Raw genomic sequence first — 14,290 nt, 5'->3', positions numbered from 1 at the left:
GACATCTACATACTGCCAACGGTTGGCTACTTCTGGCAGCAGCAAAGTTTAGAGCTCAGTTTATAGATAAGGAACTATGACAAGCTCACCTAATGACCACTGTGGGAAAATCTATGGAATTTAAGTTATAATCATGATAAAAGGGTGAAATTCAAGTTTGTCACATAGTTACAACTGAGGTACAACTGCGTATCAGGGCTATGACTGTATGCATAGCTAGTGTACTCGGTCATTAATTCCCTGGATGGTCTAGGAATTGCCAGCTAATCTCTGCGTAGAGACAATGGACTGATTTGACTCCGGATGAAACTGAGACAAGGTGGTTGCCTGAAGACCTAGTGGGCTTCAAAAAAATTAGTTAACTAATTGTTACAGAAGCTCCCTAGGTGGAGATTTCAGACAGTCCCAGAGATTCCCACAGGCTGCACGCAGCCTAATTGATAGGCACTATTTGTATGCTTTAATATGTGATTAACATTCTGCAAGGAGAATCTGTCTGTCTCAGCAAGTCCCAGGCTGTTCCTACTACAGAACTGATCAAACTGTACATGGATAAGATACTTGTAAACAGTCAGTAGAAACTGTTCTTGCAGAGGCAGAAATGGTCATGCAGGACAGTCTTTTGTACAGAAGCTTGGTTTGTAGTTTAAGACAATCAATAGCAATAGATCTTGTATGTGTTGGAGTGGTCTCACAGGACCATGGGCCAGCTGGATTATAAAAATTCACTAGAACAACAGTTTGATTTATCTCATCCAATGCAGCTGAAGACATTGTTGCAGTGAACCTTGCAACGGAGACTACTGTCACCACCTAGACAACACCTGGCCATCCTATTCAAGAGATATGATTCTCCATGTAAATGTAATACTATGGAAAAAATCCCAATATTTCGCCCCACACCCAGTCTGCCTATGACTGACTGTAAGCCACTACCAAGGCTAAGCCCTGCCTCTCCAGAAGGGCGGCTGCTCCTCATTACCGAACTCTTTCATATTACCAAATTGTCAATGAAACCATCGTCCTGTGTAGGGCTACAGTCAGTCCTCATGGCACCACAGCTCTCTGCCTTATTACTGGGGAATCCCATTGCCCATTTGGACTTTGCCGTGAGAAATAATAATGGTAGAGCTCCACAGGTAGCAGGCAGATATAGCTTGGCAGTGGGTTGAGATGAGAAAACCCCGTTTAGCACCTTGACAGGAAGTCCAAATGAGTCCATTGAAAAGAGCATTCCTACTGAAAAATAAGACAACCTCCAAGACCTCGACGGCAAAAACTTTTCTTTAGACAAGTAACTAACTAGCCTATTCAGTTCCATTTTATATCTTAAAGAACAGGAATAGAAAGTAGACCATAATGAACACATTCCACCTCAGGACCGTAAAAGAACAGACCTCTGTGTTTCACCACAGCCATCCTACCTTCAAGAAGTTCCAAAGGTTCTCATCAAATGGCAACTTGGCTGTCTGGATCTTGCCCTGGCAGTAATCAAGGAGGTTCCCTGACTGCAAGGCCATCTGCAGTTCTCTGGATCGGAGCAGGAATTCAGTTTCAGTAGTGACTTGACTGATGAATACCTGGTGTGGGTAAGTCTGCTGCATTTGCTGTCCAGGAGCTTTGGTAAGACCAAAGGTAATCAGTTTTCCTCCAAACTGAGAAAGACAGAGGGAGACACAGTAAGCATTCTTATAAATGAAGGTAAAAGCAACTCACTTAGCTCTTCATTTCACAAGGCTGACTCAAGCTCCAGCTGTGATCACAAGGAACCCAAACAGTTTAATGTCTATGGATGGTAGGGACATTGACGGAGTTCACATCACAAGCCCTTCAGCTGAAGACTGATAACCATGACACTTGTGTATGTGCTATCAGGCCTCGCCAATTGCAAATGCCAGAGAGGCAGAGAGGAAAAAGTACCATTTGGAACTGTTTGTCCTTTTCTGACATGGAGAAGCAGGCTGCAATGATAAAAACTATCATGTGAATGGCAGGCACTAGACAGACAGAGAACAAGTCAAGCCACAAGCTAAAAGAACAATTCAGCCTTTCAATTTAGGAACAAAGATGTGAAGAAAATTAAACACCTGAATAGGAAGGAGAAAGACAGAGAAGAATGGGAATGCATGTCACAGCCTACAAGGATGGCTTTTATGAGTCTTCCTTAGCTTTGTTAACTCCTACTTATAACCTCCTATTCTCTGCTACAGGACTCTTTCTTGTTGGAAATATACCTGAATGTGGAGCGAAAGACCTTTGCTCCACATGGGACACCACACTGCATCTTAAACAGGCCTTAAAATAACTAGCAACGGGAAGACGAAGGATTCTTTAGCGAAAGAAGATGATTGTGTCACAAGACAACAGATCTACTGCATTTTAAGCTAAGGATGCTCCATTCACTTACTGCAAATGAAACCCCCACAGGTCTGCGAATCCACTTGGGTGGCTTTTTTAACGGTGGAATCAAGGTAGTCTGAGCTATTTGCTCTGGCACCTGCAGAGGAGGAAGGACCTGTCCTGTGCCAAAGGGATCCAGGTTGTTGAAGGAGGAAGAGATCTAGAATCAGATGGAGAAAGGAATAAGATATAATTTAATTCCTCTCTGTACGGAGTAAGCACAAAAAACCTATTGCTTAGTAATTAGTTACTTTCCTTGCTGATGAAGAAAGAGGCTATTACAGCACCTCTTCCTGGAATACCACCAAGCCCCTATGTGAGAGAAATGGTATTTCCAAATAGTTCCAGAAATTATTTCTCAAGAAAGCTTCACCTTGACAGATTTTCAAGTAATTTTTCCTTAGCAAGATGCAAATTCCCTAACAAACACTGCTTGGCCTAGCACCCAGCTCATAAACACAGAAGTTACAAAATTACTTGTTTTATGCAAGACAGTGACAACATATGGTCAAAAGTTGTCCAACTTATTTCTTGTTTTGTTCACAAAGGAATGCTGACTCCCTTTCTGTTGCTGGGATCCTTCAAATGGGTTAGTTTTAAGGACTGTCTCAAGCTTTTATAGCTTAGATGAGGCTGGTGAAATAATCTCTCCAGACTTTCTTGCCTAGACAAGAGTGTCAAAAGTGGCCCCTGATCTGGATTTCTAACATTTAAGCAGTCAGTGAGCATACATACAATGCTGTTCATAAGCGTTCTTAATTTTTAACATTTGTTGTTTGCTAAAGATAACCCTGTTCAAGTTTGACTGGACCACAGGGCACAGCTCCAAAATACAGCTAACCAGCATACCTGAAAGTAAGCAACATAAGGCTGATCAAGCTAAGGTCGCCAAACAAAGAATCACAGGCAAGACCTACATGTTTTGTCTTTCAAGTCTTTCTTGAGGGGAAACCAATTCCAAAGAAAGACCATTTCCTGGAGGAGCAGCTTATACCTAACAGACCAATCACCCCAAACCTTCAGAAAATAAATACACGCTACCAGGGTACCAATAACATCAACCACCAGATCTTCAGTGAAGTTTCTGTCCGGATACCATGGAATCCAGAGGAAAGAGACCTCTTGGTCACGAACTCCTCACCTCCATAACTGTCATTATCTCCTCCTATTTGTGTTCTTACTTGTTATTCTACTTATCTAGGAGTTATTCTACCCTACTATTCTGCAATTTTGAACAGTTGAAGTGTGACGCATGCACATGAAGAATGCACAGAAAGAAAATTCTCCATGGGTTAAATAAATCCTTAATCTCCTACAGCTGTTGCCTGATAAAGTATTTTCTGTCTCTTGCAAATCCTATGAAACTGAACTCAGTCAGCTGTAAATGACTATATAAATAACACTTAAGCCAGCTCATACGTATTCTCTTAAAACCTGTATTGTAAGGCATTTGTTGGCTGGGAGAGAGGGAGGGAATTAAAAGACTAGACACCAGATTAAAACTAAAATTTTAGACAGTACTGGCATTTAATCTGTTCAGAGTTTGCCCATCTATCCATTGGCATTTCAGTATCAAAATATTAACATGCTCCAAGTTATACTCAATTGACTTCAGGAAAATTGCTAATAGTGGCTTATAAGCTACTTTGAAAAATTCTATTCTGAACTAATAAAGAATAACGTATCGTATTAGTTAGTATCAATGTATTTAATTTTAACCTAATGACAAGACAAGCTTGTTGCTCTAACGGGTGTGCTGCTTTATTTTTACTCTAGTAGTAATAACCATAAAATATACATAACATCAAAACTACACTTGATCTTGGTTCTCTTTACACACTTTAATGAATTTTACAAGAACTACTGAGACACCTTTGTCAAGAAGCAATGTAGACCCTTTGGGACTCGGTGGATATTAAGTCCCCGCACAGGTAGCTTCTGGTTCCCACACCACACAGCTATACATCCTGGTGGGTGGGACAGACTGCGTTGCTTAAAAATCATACTGTTATACATGTGTGCTTCTAATGCTTTCAAAAGTCAGGTGAGTAACTGCCAATCTGTCAAGCCATAACATGTTCATAGGACTTTACCTTGTCAGCCTGTGTCTTCTGCTGAGCTTCTAAGTTCCCACCCATAACAGAATAAATGTTGATCCACCCATCAAAAGTGGCAGCAGAGAAAACTGAAGGATTCCTAGGACACCACTGGACATCAAAGCACCACTGACTCCGAATGGGCAACTCGTAAACCACCTATCACAGAAAGAGAGAAGGAAGAAGCACAACAGGAATAGTCCCCTGCTTTCCCCAGATTACTTGTCCACAGCAAGCATGTCACACTTTATTTACATATCACCATTATATACAAATGTCTCATTTTTGCTTCTTGAAGGATGCATTTGCAACTGAGTTATACCACATTGAGCCCAAACAGCAGAAAGCCGCAGAAAGTTGCTATACAATAGGATTCTGATTGTAGAACAAAATCCAAAAGCAACAGGTCACTTTTGCTCTGCTTTCCAAGTATGACTATATCAAGGTAGTATCGTCGCACCTGCTGTTAACCAAGGGAGACACACCAGAAAACAACACAAGAAAAACAGAAGCCAAAAGGCAAGAAGGTGTCAAGAGCAAGAACATGTAAACAGAAAGAACAGTCTGGAATACCAGATTTGACAAAGAAAATAAAATCCTACAGAAAAAAGTGGAGCAACAAAAGAGGACTGCAATAGTTGCAGATGAACTATGAAGGATATTGCAGCCAAAAAGTTTTTGGTCCAGCACTCAAAAATCCGAAGTTCAATTCACGGCCCAGTCACAGACTTCCTGCATGATGTTGGGCAACTCGCTAACACAACCTTGACTTTGAACCTCCAGTTTGTAAAATGAAGAGATTTCCTTTATGCCTCACAGGCACAAAGCACAGAGAATCACAGCTTCCGTCTCTGTGGGAACACGATCTGCATTTTCTGTTCCCAGATATAAAACCTTGCATTTACTTATATTAAAATCTAGATTGCTAAGTTGAAAAAAAATATCCCCCCCAAGCCCCCAAATATCCCCAAAAAAACAAAGAAACCAACCCCTTCCCCAAACCAACCAGATCAGGCATTCTGTATAACCGTACAGCCCTTACTACTGAAAACCTTCCCAATTTTTGTATCACCTGAAAATTTTCTCTTCATTGGTACAAGTCAAGAAGAAACCCCTAACAATAGTTTATGCATAAATGTCTAACTTGAATTTGGACTCTGCAAATCTACAGCAGCACGCATAAAGATGAGCCAGCTGCATTAAAACTGTTTTTTTAAATTCTTCCATTAAAACACAGTGAAAAGAATTTTGTAAAAATTAGACATCAGAACATTTCAGAGTCTGATTCTCTTCTAACCAGTAAACATCTGTACAAAGTGAGCATCAAATCCTATGAAACCATAACAGCAGCATTTCATGCATTTTATGAAAATGGATTAATTTTTTTCCATGCCTCCAAGGCAAAGATGGTCAGCTAAGTGAAACTGTCCCATGAAATGAATCCAGCCTGGGGCTCCCAGCTGGACTTTGTTCAGTATTGTTAGAGTACTTTCCCCATGCTATCATCAAGATCAACTGCACGAATTTTGTTCAAAGTTCAAAATTCAGTTTTATCCAGAAATTCAGCATTGAATGAGTAGGTGTGCAGAAAAATTTTTTACACAGTCCTGTTTTAATTCAGGTGATACCTAATATTTCAAAGATGGTAATTTTGAGATACATGACTAGATAAGCACATACATGTGAAACCACTGTACTACAAATAAAGTTTACACACATATTTAATTACATTGTTCTCCTCTCAATGACCCTAACAAATGCTCCTCATTCTCCTTCAAGTTTCCCCACAAAAAACCTACTACCCTAGGAGAAGGAAGAAGAAGAAGCAAATGGACACAGAGAACACTACATGTGTGAACATAGCAAGAGTAATCATAACTAGCTGAAACTAGGTTTTAGTTAAAGCTTTCTTCCCTCTATGATCTCTGGACACAGATATATCAGAGAAAATCTCTGCCCGTCTCTGTTGTTTTCAGTCTGGGTATGGACAACACTTTCATTCACTCCAGACAGGAAGAGTGCAGAAGACGTACTGGAGGAAATTACATTGGCACTCCACACAGATACAAAGGGACACACACATAGCATAGCACACAACTCTATAAAGCAGACCATGTGTACTTATAGCTGTGGTTATGTACCTCCCCCATACTTGGGTTCCAGCACAAGATCCGGTTGTCTTTGGCGCTACTCAATAGCAGTTCAGGGTCAGCCTGGCACCAAGAGACAGAGAGAACTCCCCTAAAATAGATCAGAAAGAAATCAGTCATATTTCATACCCAGTCCACTCTCTCACCCTGTCACCAAGAAAGCAGCATGCACCAGCATTTAGGCTTAGAAATGCTAGTTCTCATCTCTACCTTCAAGCAGATTTATCTGTGAAACAAAGCAGACATAGCAAAACATCATAGTTCCCCTAAGTCCGGTCTCCCAGATGTCTGCCTTTTAAAGATGGAGATCCTTGAAAAGGCAACACAACAAGCAGGCCCTCACCTCGTGTGCCCTTCCAGCTGGCTCAAAGGAGAGGTAGCAAAACGCAAGTCCCATATTTGGATCACTGGCAAGCGGTCATCCTCAGAGGAAAGGACTAACTGGGTTGCAACTTCTGGATGCCAGGCCATTCCTGAGCAATGCATCTAGGGACAAAAATAGCATAGGCTGAAAATTCAGCAAAGCAAGCTGGCAGTAGCACAAACGGCCGAGAGCCACATCATTTGCACTTAACTTGCCTACAATGCTTGACATTAAGCAAGTCTAGCAATGTCTTGCTGTGGGAAGCAAGTACTTCCACCTTCTCTACACAGCAAAAAACCCACTAACCATACAGAAGTTGACAGACTAGTTCAAAGTTGACTTAGGAAGACAGCTGGGATTAAAATGCAGGAGGCTTCTCATAAATGAGGTGTGAACATAGAAATTGAACGCAAGGGTGCCTTAATTTCAGGAACAGCTAGAGGTCTTGTTTCTCCATTTCATCAGGGAAAAAAAGAGAGAGGTGCTTTGACGCTACAGCTCCAAGAGAACTAGTCCCAAGAGCTCCCACAATAAAAACACTTGATCCCAAGAGCTTTTGTCACCGCTTTGCAGTCATATGTGGCATGTTGTAAGCTAGTTAGAATCAGAACCTTTCCTCCACTCACTCTGTTGCTGTGGTCACTGACTTTGATGATAGGCTCATTCTTCCTCAGGTCCCAAACCACAGCCTTGCCGCTGGGGTGAGCGGAGGACAGGATATGCTGCACCTGCCGATTCCAGGACACCACACTGATGTCTTCATGAGGCTACCAAGACAGGAAAGGCCACACATCCATTATCCCCATGTTGAGGGAACACTAATCACAGGATTCTGTCACTAGCTTAACTAAGGAATTTGATGAAATATAGGTCCTCTCTTCAATCACTGATCAACTAACTAGAAATATCAGCAGCACTGACCAGACTACTTTACTCAGAGTGTACAGTGGACAGTCAAATTCTATAGGGGAATGTCACCTGGAAAAGCATCTTTGCATTTCGGGAGCAGACACTGGATTCTGCATTGGCCAAATGTGTTATAAATCAGTCCAGACAGAACTGCAGCTGAGAGAACATAGATGCTTCTACCCTGACTCCTGAGGTGAACTTAAATGGAAACATGACCTTGTGCAACATTTCAGGAGTGCAGTGAGATGGAAAAAGATGAAGCATTCAAGGCTAATTGTCATTACTGTATCTATCTCAATGCAAGAGATAGGCAAGGAAACAAATGGGAGGCTTATTGGAGGAAAAATTTGGCCTGCTTTTAGGCAAGTTTACTATGTTTTTTCCACTTTCAGGAGTTGATTGTCCTGAATAACATAATCAGCACCAGAAGATCAGAAGCTTCTTCCTCTTCAAACTCAGGAAACATTATCTGGGAGTAATAGCCAAGATGCATTAAATGGCTCACTGGCTCTGCTAGGGATATTACTTTCATGAGATATGAAAAGCTTCAGCTGAAGCCTGAAATAAATTCATTCCTCAGAGAAGGTCCTTAACCTTCTTAATCCATCACACATGCCTCAGCTGGATCACAAGATAAACTGGTCAGTTACTTGATTCAAATCCACAAAAAGCTTACCCATCCATGCAACGTGCATCCTTCCAGAGCTTGTCAGCCTACCTCCCCTCCCTTTACAACACTCTTTCCACCTCCCCAGAATGAAGCCGATCAGTCACTTCTATTCATCTGTCTCCTGACAGACATCAAGGTCATTCCCCCTTCACAGACTGACTAGACCGGGATGACTCCACACATCCACATCTTTTTGCCTTTTCTACTGAAATACAAAACTGCAGCGGTATTGCACAGAGGAAAACTCGTTTACCTGTGATTTAGCCCCTGGAGTCATAGGCACACTGAAGTTATTCAAGTCCCAGATGAAAATTTCAGAATCATTGGCTCCAGAAGCCAAAAGGTTACTCTGTAGAAAAAAGAAAAGCTCAGCTGAGTTTCCTGCTCACAGGGAAAGAGGACGGATTTCTTAAAAATAAACACAAGCAAAAAAAACCAAAATCTTCCAAAGTCAGGTGGCAGCTGCATTTCACAGCCAGTGGTAAGCAGAAAGATACTAACTGGATTATAAACAAGCACTTCTCTGGCCTCTGTGCCCTCCAGCTGTGCCATGGTACAGACCTGTTTAAAATTTGTTTAGCAAGCTACATGTGCAGGTGGCTGCTGTTACTTATCATGAAACTCTGCCAAGGACATTTCTTCTGAGAAGATGCAGGCTTCCCACAAGGGTCTGCAGACAACTTTCAATTTGCCTTTGTGCTACCACAAGAACTTGTATGCTGTTCACTACTTGCTTATGTTGCAGTCCCTTCAAGTGTGATCAGAGCTCCACTGAATTAGACACCAACTGATCAAATAAAAAAAAAAGAAGTACTGATTTCAAATGGGTAATGGTCTAACATGTAACGGTATTACAAGACACGTTTTTACAGAGAGCTAAGAGACTTGATCAAGGTCACAAGGGAATTCAGTGGCAAAGCTGTAACAGAACCCAAATCTGAGTCCCAAACCAGCCTTGTGTCACACCTACCATGCCTCTTTCAAGTTAAACACTGTTCTTTCAGTTTATAAATCTCTATACACGAGGGAAAAACAGATTATTTTTTTTAACATGGAGGTTAACTTTCCTTTGGTTATAAGTATCTTAATGTTGCATACCTGGAAAGGGTTGAAGTCAAGAGCTCGAACAGGACCTGAATGCTTCTCTGTCTGCCCAATTACAGGCTCGCTCTTTGAAGCCAAGATGCGGTGCACACTGTACATTGTCAGTACACCATTATCCCCTCCACCAATGATCACTCCGGAGGACTCTGGAGACCCATTTCCAAAGTTACCCCAGATCAGCTTATGAAACCTAAAAAAGAAGAAAATAAAGCTGGCGTAGGCCACAATATTTGGTGGAAGTCAAAACACCCTCTGCATTATCAAAAACCACATCCATGTTCTGACCTATCATCAAACATAAGCGTCAGTCTGCACCTTAAATAACCATTTCCCTTTTAACAGGTCTGTGGCTCTTGCATGCAAAAGAAGAAATGAGCTTCCTTCCAAAGACTTTTAAAGGCAACTTACAAAGAAGAGCTTGTCTCTCCTTTTTTTTTTTTTTTCAGGGAAGAGGGGGTTTCTTTTGTTTTGTTTGTTTAAAACATTTAGGACCTCATACGGGATTTGGTGGGTGAAATCCTCTAATGTACACTATATAGAAAATGAGCTTAGAGGACTATATGCCTTCCTTTCCAGAGCTGTTACCCGAAAAATGTTTACCCCCTTTAAAATCTGCTAGTTAGAAATCAAGGCTGTGTTTTACACTGGGTGCAAATGTCACCCACGTTGATGAGCCTAAGAAATCACCTTGTCTTAAAAAGCTGGAAGATAAGTTTCACTCTGCCTCTAGTCTCCTTATTGCAAATCATTAGCCCCAGCAAATTCACATGATACAGAATGACTCTACTGACTGACTACCATATAAGTCCTTTCAGATTTCTCCAATGGTCCAACTGCTCTACTTTTACACCTAACATAATTTGTGTCGACAAAAATGTTCAATTCTTGAACACAGAGGTCAACTGATCCAAAAGATCACTTTATACCCTGAAAACATGATCTCCTCCTCTCCTTTCTTGTACCAGAAAAGCCCTTTTCAGTTCCGCTGATCGATACATCAGTATGAGCCTCTAGTACCTGTTTGAGGCAGGAAGCGTTCCTTTCTGCTTCATGTCCAGGGAGGGATCCCTGAAGTCAACCTCAAATATTTCCAAGGTGGCATTTGTACTGAAGGATGCATCCAGTTGCTGGGCAGATGTTCCTAGCAGAAGTACAAGGGCAACACAAGTGGGCACTTTTTTCAAGAGCACAAGATACAAAAAGAGCAAGGCACTGGAAACCCATTCTTCATAGTCAACACAACCTTGGTGGTGTGCCCATTCAAAGAGAGGGTATGTCTGAACACATCAGAAAGAGGAACTAACAATTATGATTATGACAAAGACTTTGAAAGAAGTGAGAACTTCTTCAAGAAATTCTGGGCACCAGGGTCACTGTTGCACAAATAACTTTCTGTCCTGGGGTAGATATAATTCATATACCCTCTTCCAAGCAGCTACAGCTTCTGATATTAAGTCCTTATCTAAATTACAAATGCAGTCACATCATGAAACCCAGCTACAATTATGATCCCAAATACTTCTGTATACTGCTCCTTCTAAATCTAGCCTACAGCTAAAGTTCTTCAACCTTAGCCAACTAAGCACATCCCAACGACCCAGAGACAGCTAGCAGTCACACAGTGGTGGCTTTCTTCCTTCTCCCTAGCTTACAGAATAAAAGCTAAAAATTTATTTAATATTGCTTAATGGGACACTGCCAGGCAAATAGTCACCCAGTTACCACAGGGATGCTTTGTAACTGCCTATGGCATAGAAAGTGCCCAAGAGGCTATTAAAAAGCAGTACAAATTATGAAACTATGCAGTTTCTGATCTAAAGCAGATTGAAGCCAAGACCTTTGGTCCAACCAAAACTCTGGTCTTATTAGAGAAACACAAAATAGACTATCTACCCCAAAAAGGGTAATGTTGCTTTTAAGGCAACAGTTAACTTTCATCACTTTCTTTTGACAGTCATCCCTGTAAAAAAGTCAAAACAACGTGGCAGGGCTGCACAGGCCAGGCAGGAGACAGAGCTGACTAGTTCTCATGTTGGGCAGACAACTGTCATGGGTTGACTCTGGCTGGACACCAGGTGCCCACCAAAACTGCTCTATCACTCCCCTCCTCAGCTGGACAGGGGAAAGAAACATATAACAAAAGGCTCATGGGTCAAGATAAGGACAGGGAGATCACTCAGCAATTATCATCATGGGCAAAACAGACTCAACTTGGGGAAATTAATTTAATTTATTACCAATCAAAAATCAGAGTAGAATAATGAGAAAATAAAAACTAAATCTTAAAACACCTTCCCCGACCCCTCCCTTCTTCCCGGGCTTAACTTTACTCCCAATTTCTCTACCTCCTTCCTCCCAGTGGCGCAGGGGGACAGGAAATGGGGGTTGCGGTCAGTTCATCACACATTGTTTCTGCCACTCCTTCCTCCTCAGGGGGAGGACTCCTCACACTCTTCCCCTGCTGCAGTGTGGGGTCCCTCCCATGGGAGACAGTCCTCCACAAACTTCTCCAATGTGAGTCCTTCCCACGAGCTGCAGTTATTCATGAACTGCTCCAGCACAGGCCCCTTCCATGGGCTGCAGTCCCCCAGGAACCGACTACTCCAGTGTGGGTCTCCTGTGGGGTCACAAGTCCTGCCAGAAGCCTGCTCCAGCACAGGCTCCCCACGGGGTCAAAGCCTCCTTTGGGTATCCACCTGCTGTGGCGTGGGGTCCTCCATGGGCTGCAGGTGGATATCTGCTCCACCGTTAACCTCCATGGGCTGCAGGGGGACAGCCTGCCTCACCATGCTCTTCATCACAGACTGCAGGGGAATCTCTGCTCCGGCACCTGGAGCACCTCCTCCCCCTCCTTCTTCACTGACCTTGCTGCCTGCAGAGCTGTTCCTCTCACATATTCTCACTCCTCTCTCTGGCTGCAGTTGCTGTCATGCAGGTTTTTTTTTCTTCCCCTTTCTTAGCTATGTTATCACAGAGGAGCTACCACCGCCGCTGATGGGCTCGGCCTTGGACAGCGGCAGGTCCATTTTGGAGCCAGCTGGCATTGGCTTTATCAGACACAGGGGAAGCTTCTAGCAGCTTTTCAGAGAAGCCACCTCTGTAGCTCTCTCACTACCAAAACCTTGCCACGCAAAGCCAATACAACAACCCAAGCTGTCAATTCTACACAGACACTAAACTCACCTACTGCCAACTCAGTGAACAGGCTGACTTTGTGCTTCAGGAAATAAAATTACTATAACAATAGTGAATAATGAATAATATCAACAAAATGCAAATTCAGGGTTTTGCAGAAGTATTGAAAATTGAATGTTAACCAAAACAGGCAACATTAGGGAGAAGAGGTTTCTATTATTTGATTGTCAAGCCACGTGATAATGGCTGAGACCAACAAAAGTAGAAGTGAGCTTAAATGAACATGACTAGAATGAACTTCTTTTTTCCCACAGACATACCAACTATGTAACCTCATTTTGTTTTATTTTTAATAGCAAGCAGGTGTTGGAGTTCATACAGACTTAATTAGAAGTTAGATCAAAAAAGCCATGTATTCACCCTTTGAAAAATCATTGGCCTTAAAGGTGTCAAAGTTGGACATAAAAGTAATCCTCTATCGGTCACTTTAAAAAAAATAAAGGCTGTAATATTTTTGGTATATTGCTTGTAAGTTTTCCAGATTACGAAGGTGGGAATTGTTGAAAGTTAAAACCAATACAACTCTACATAAAATCTCTCTGTGACTCACACTTTAATATTCATGAATTGTGAAGAACTTTACCTGTTGCTAGATAAATGGGGTGGTTGTTTGCTGGACTCCATGCCTGGACAGCTGTTCGCTCAATTTCCTTTAGCTTCATTTCCTAGGCTCTAGAAGAAATTTCACACAGTGGTTAGAATAGCCAGATAAAGTCAACATGAAACTAATCACATCAGTAACAAAATATCCCCCTTACCAAGATACCACGAGAACAAATTGCTCTCAATAGAGAGAAGTTACTTGCTACTTCCTGAGGTAGTGAATACAGTTTTACTGAAATGAATTAGGGTATCTTAGAATTCATTAAAAAAAAACCCACAATCACAGCTGTCTGACCCTAGATTTTCTTTCAAATATAGCTCTCTCTTTCATATACTCCAATTACAGGAGAGTTTCAGAAAAAGGAAAGGGATCTAAGTTAAACAACATACTCAAGTCTTCAGTCCAGGCTGGTTTAAATCAGCTGCAGAAATTAATTTAAACAAATGTATTTGCAAAGCACAAGTTGCTCTCTCTGAACAAGCTGATGTCAGTACATACATAGGCAAAAAGGAAGCAGAAGGAATCTCAGGGCAGGCTAAATTCCAAGCAGAAAAGTGACGTGGCAACAGAAAACAAAGTGCAATGCTATCATGTGCCAATTCAGTTAATGTACTTTGTTCTCACTCCTCTGAGAAGCAAAAAGAAAAAATCCTTTGACTTTCTGCTTGAGTTTGTAAATGGTAGGAGAAGGTGAGAAGCAGCAATCCAGAAGTAATTACTGGGTTTCAATCTCAGCTCTGACAACAATTCTTTTTATTTACTCTAGGTAGATCAACTGACACCTGTAAAATGGGAACA

General features: G+C 41.8%; 1 protein-coding gene across 4 annotated transcripts in view; it reads right to left on the bottom strand.

Annotated features, from left to right (window-relative positions):
* The window catches only part of SEC31B (SEC31 homolog B, COPII component), a 38,570-nt gene that overhangs the window by 20,105 nt on the left and 4,175 nt on the right, over positions 1 to 14,290 (bottom strand). For all 4 annotated transcript variants that reach the window (XM_087764003.1, XM_087764000.1, XM_087764001.1 and 1 more), the window contains exons 2-11: positions 13,472 to 13,560; positions 10,711 to 10,834; positions 9,688 to 9,883; positions 8,843 to 8,938; positions 7,637 to 7,777; positions 6,990 to 7,132; positions 6,638 to 6,737; positions 4,494 to 4,655; positions 2,408 to 2,560; positions 1,425 to 1,655 (exon numbers count right to left, since the gene is read on the bottom strand). In XM_087764003.1, the coding sequence (XP_087620129.1) occupies positions 1,425 to 1,655; positions 2,408 to 2,560; positions 4,494 to 4,655; positions 6,638 to 6,737; positions 6,990 to 7,132; positions 7,637 to 7,777; positions 8,843 to 8,938; positions 9,688 to 9,883; positions 10,711 to 10,834; positions 13,472 to 13,550 (1,425 nt within the window). In that variant the 5' untranslated portion in view covers positions 13,551 to 13,560. The remainder of the gene's footprint in view (positions 1 to 1,424; positions 1,656 to 2,407; positions 2,561 to 4,493; positions 4,656 to 6,637; positions 6,738 to 6,989; positions 7,133 to 7,636; positions 7,778 to 8,842; positions 8,939 to 9,687; positions 9,884 to 10,710; positions 10,835 to 13,471; positions 13,561 to 14,290) is intronic.

Source organism: Nipponia nippon, unplaced genomic scaffold (genome assembly GCF_047370975.1).
Source record: "Nipponia nippon isolate SJK-2023a ecotype South Korea unplaced genomic scaffold, ASM4737097v1 scaffold_3, whole genome shotgun sequence".
In the NCBI taxonomy this organism is placed as follows: Eukaryota; Metazoa; Chordata; class Aves; order Pelecaniformes; family Threskiornithidae; genus Nipponia; species Nipponia nippon.
This window is presented reverse-complemented; position numbering and strand designations above follow the sequence as displayed.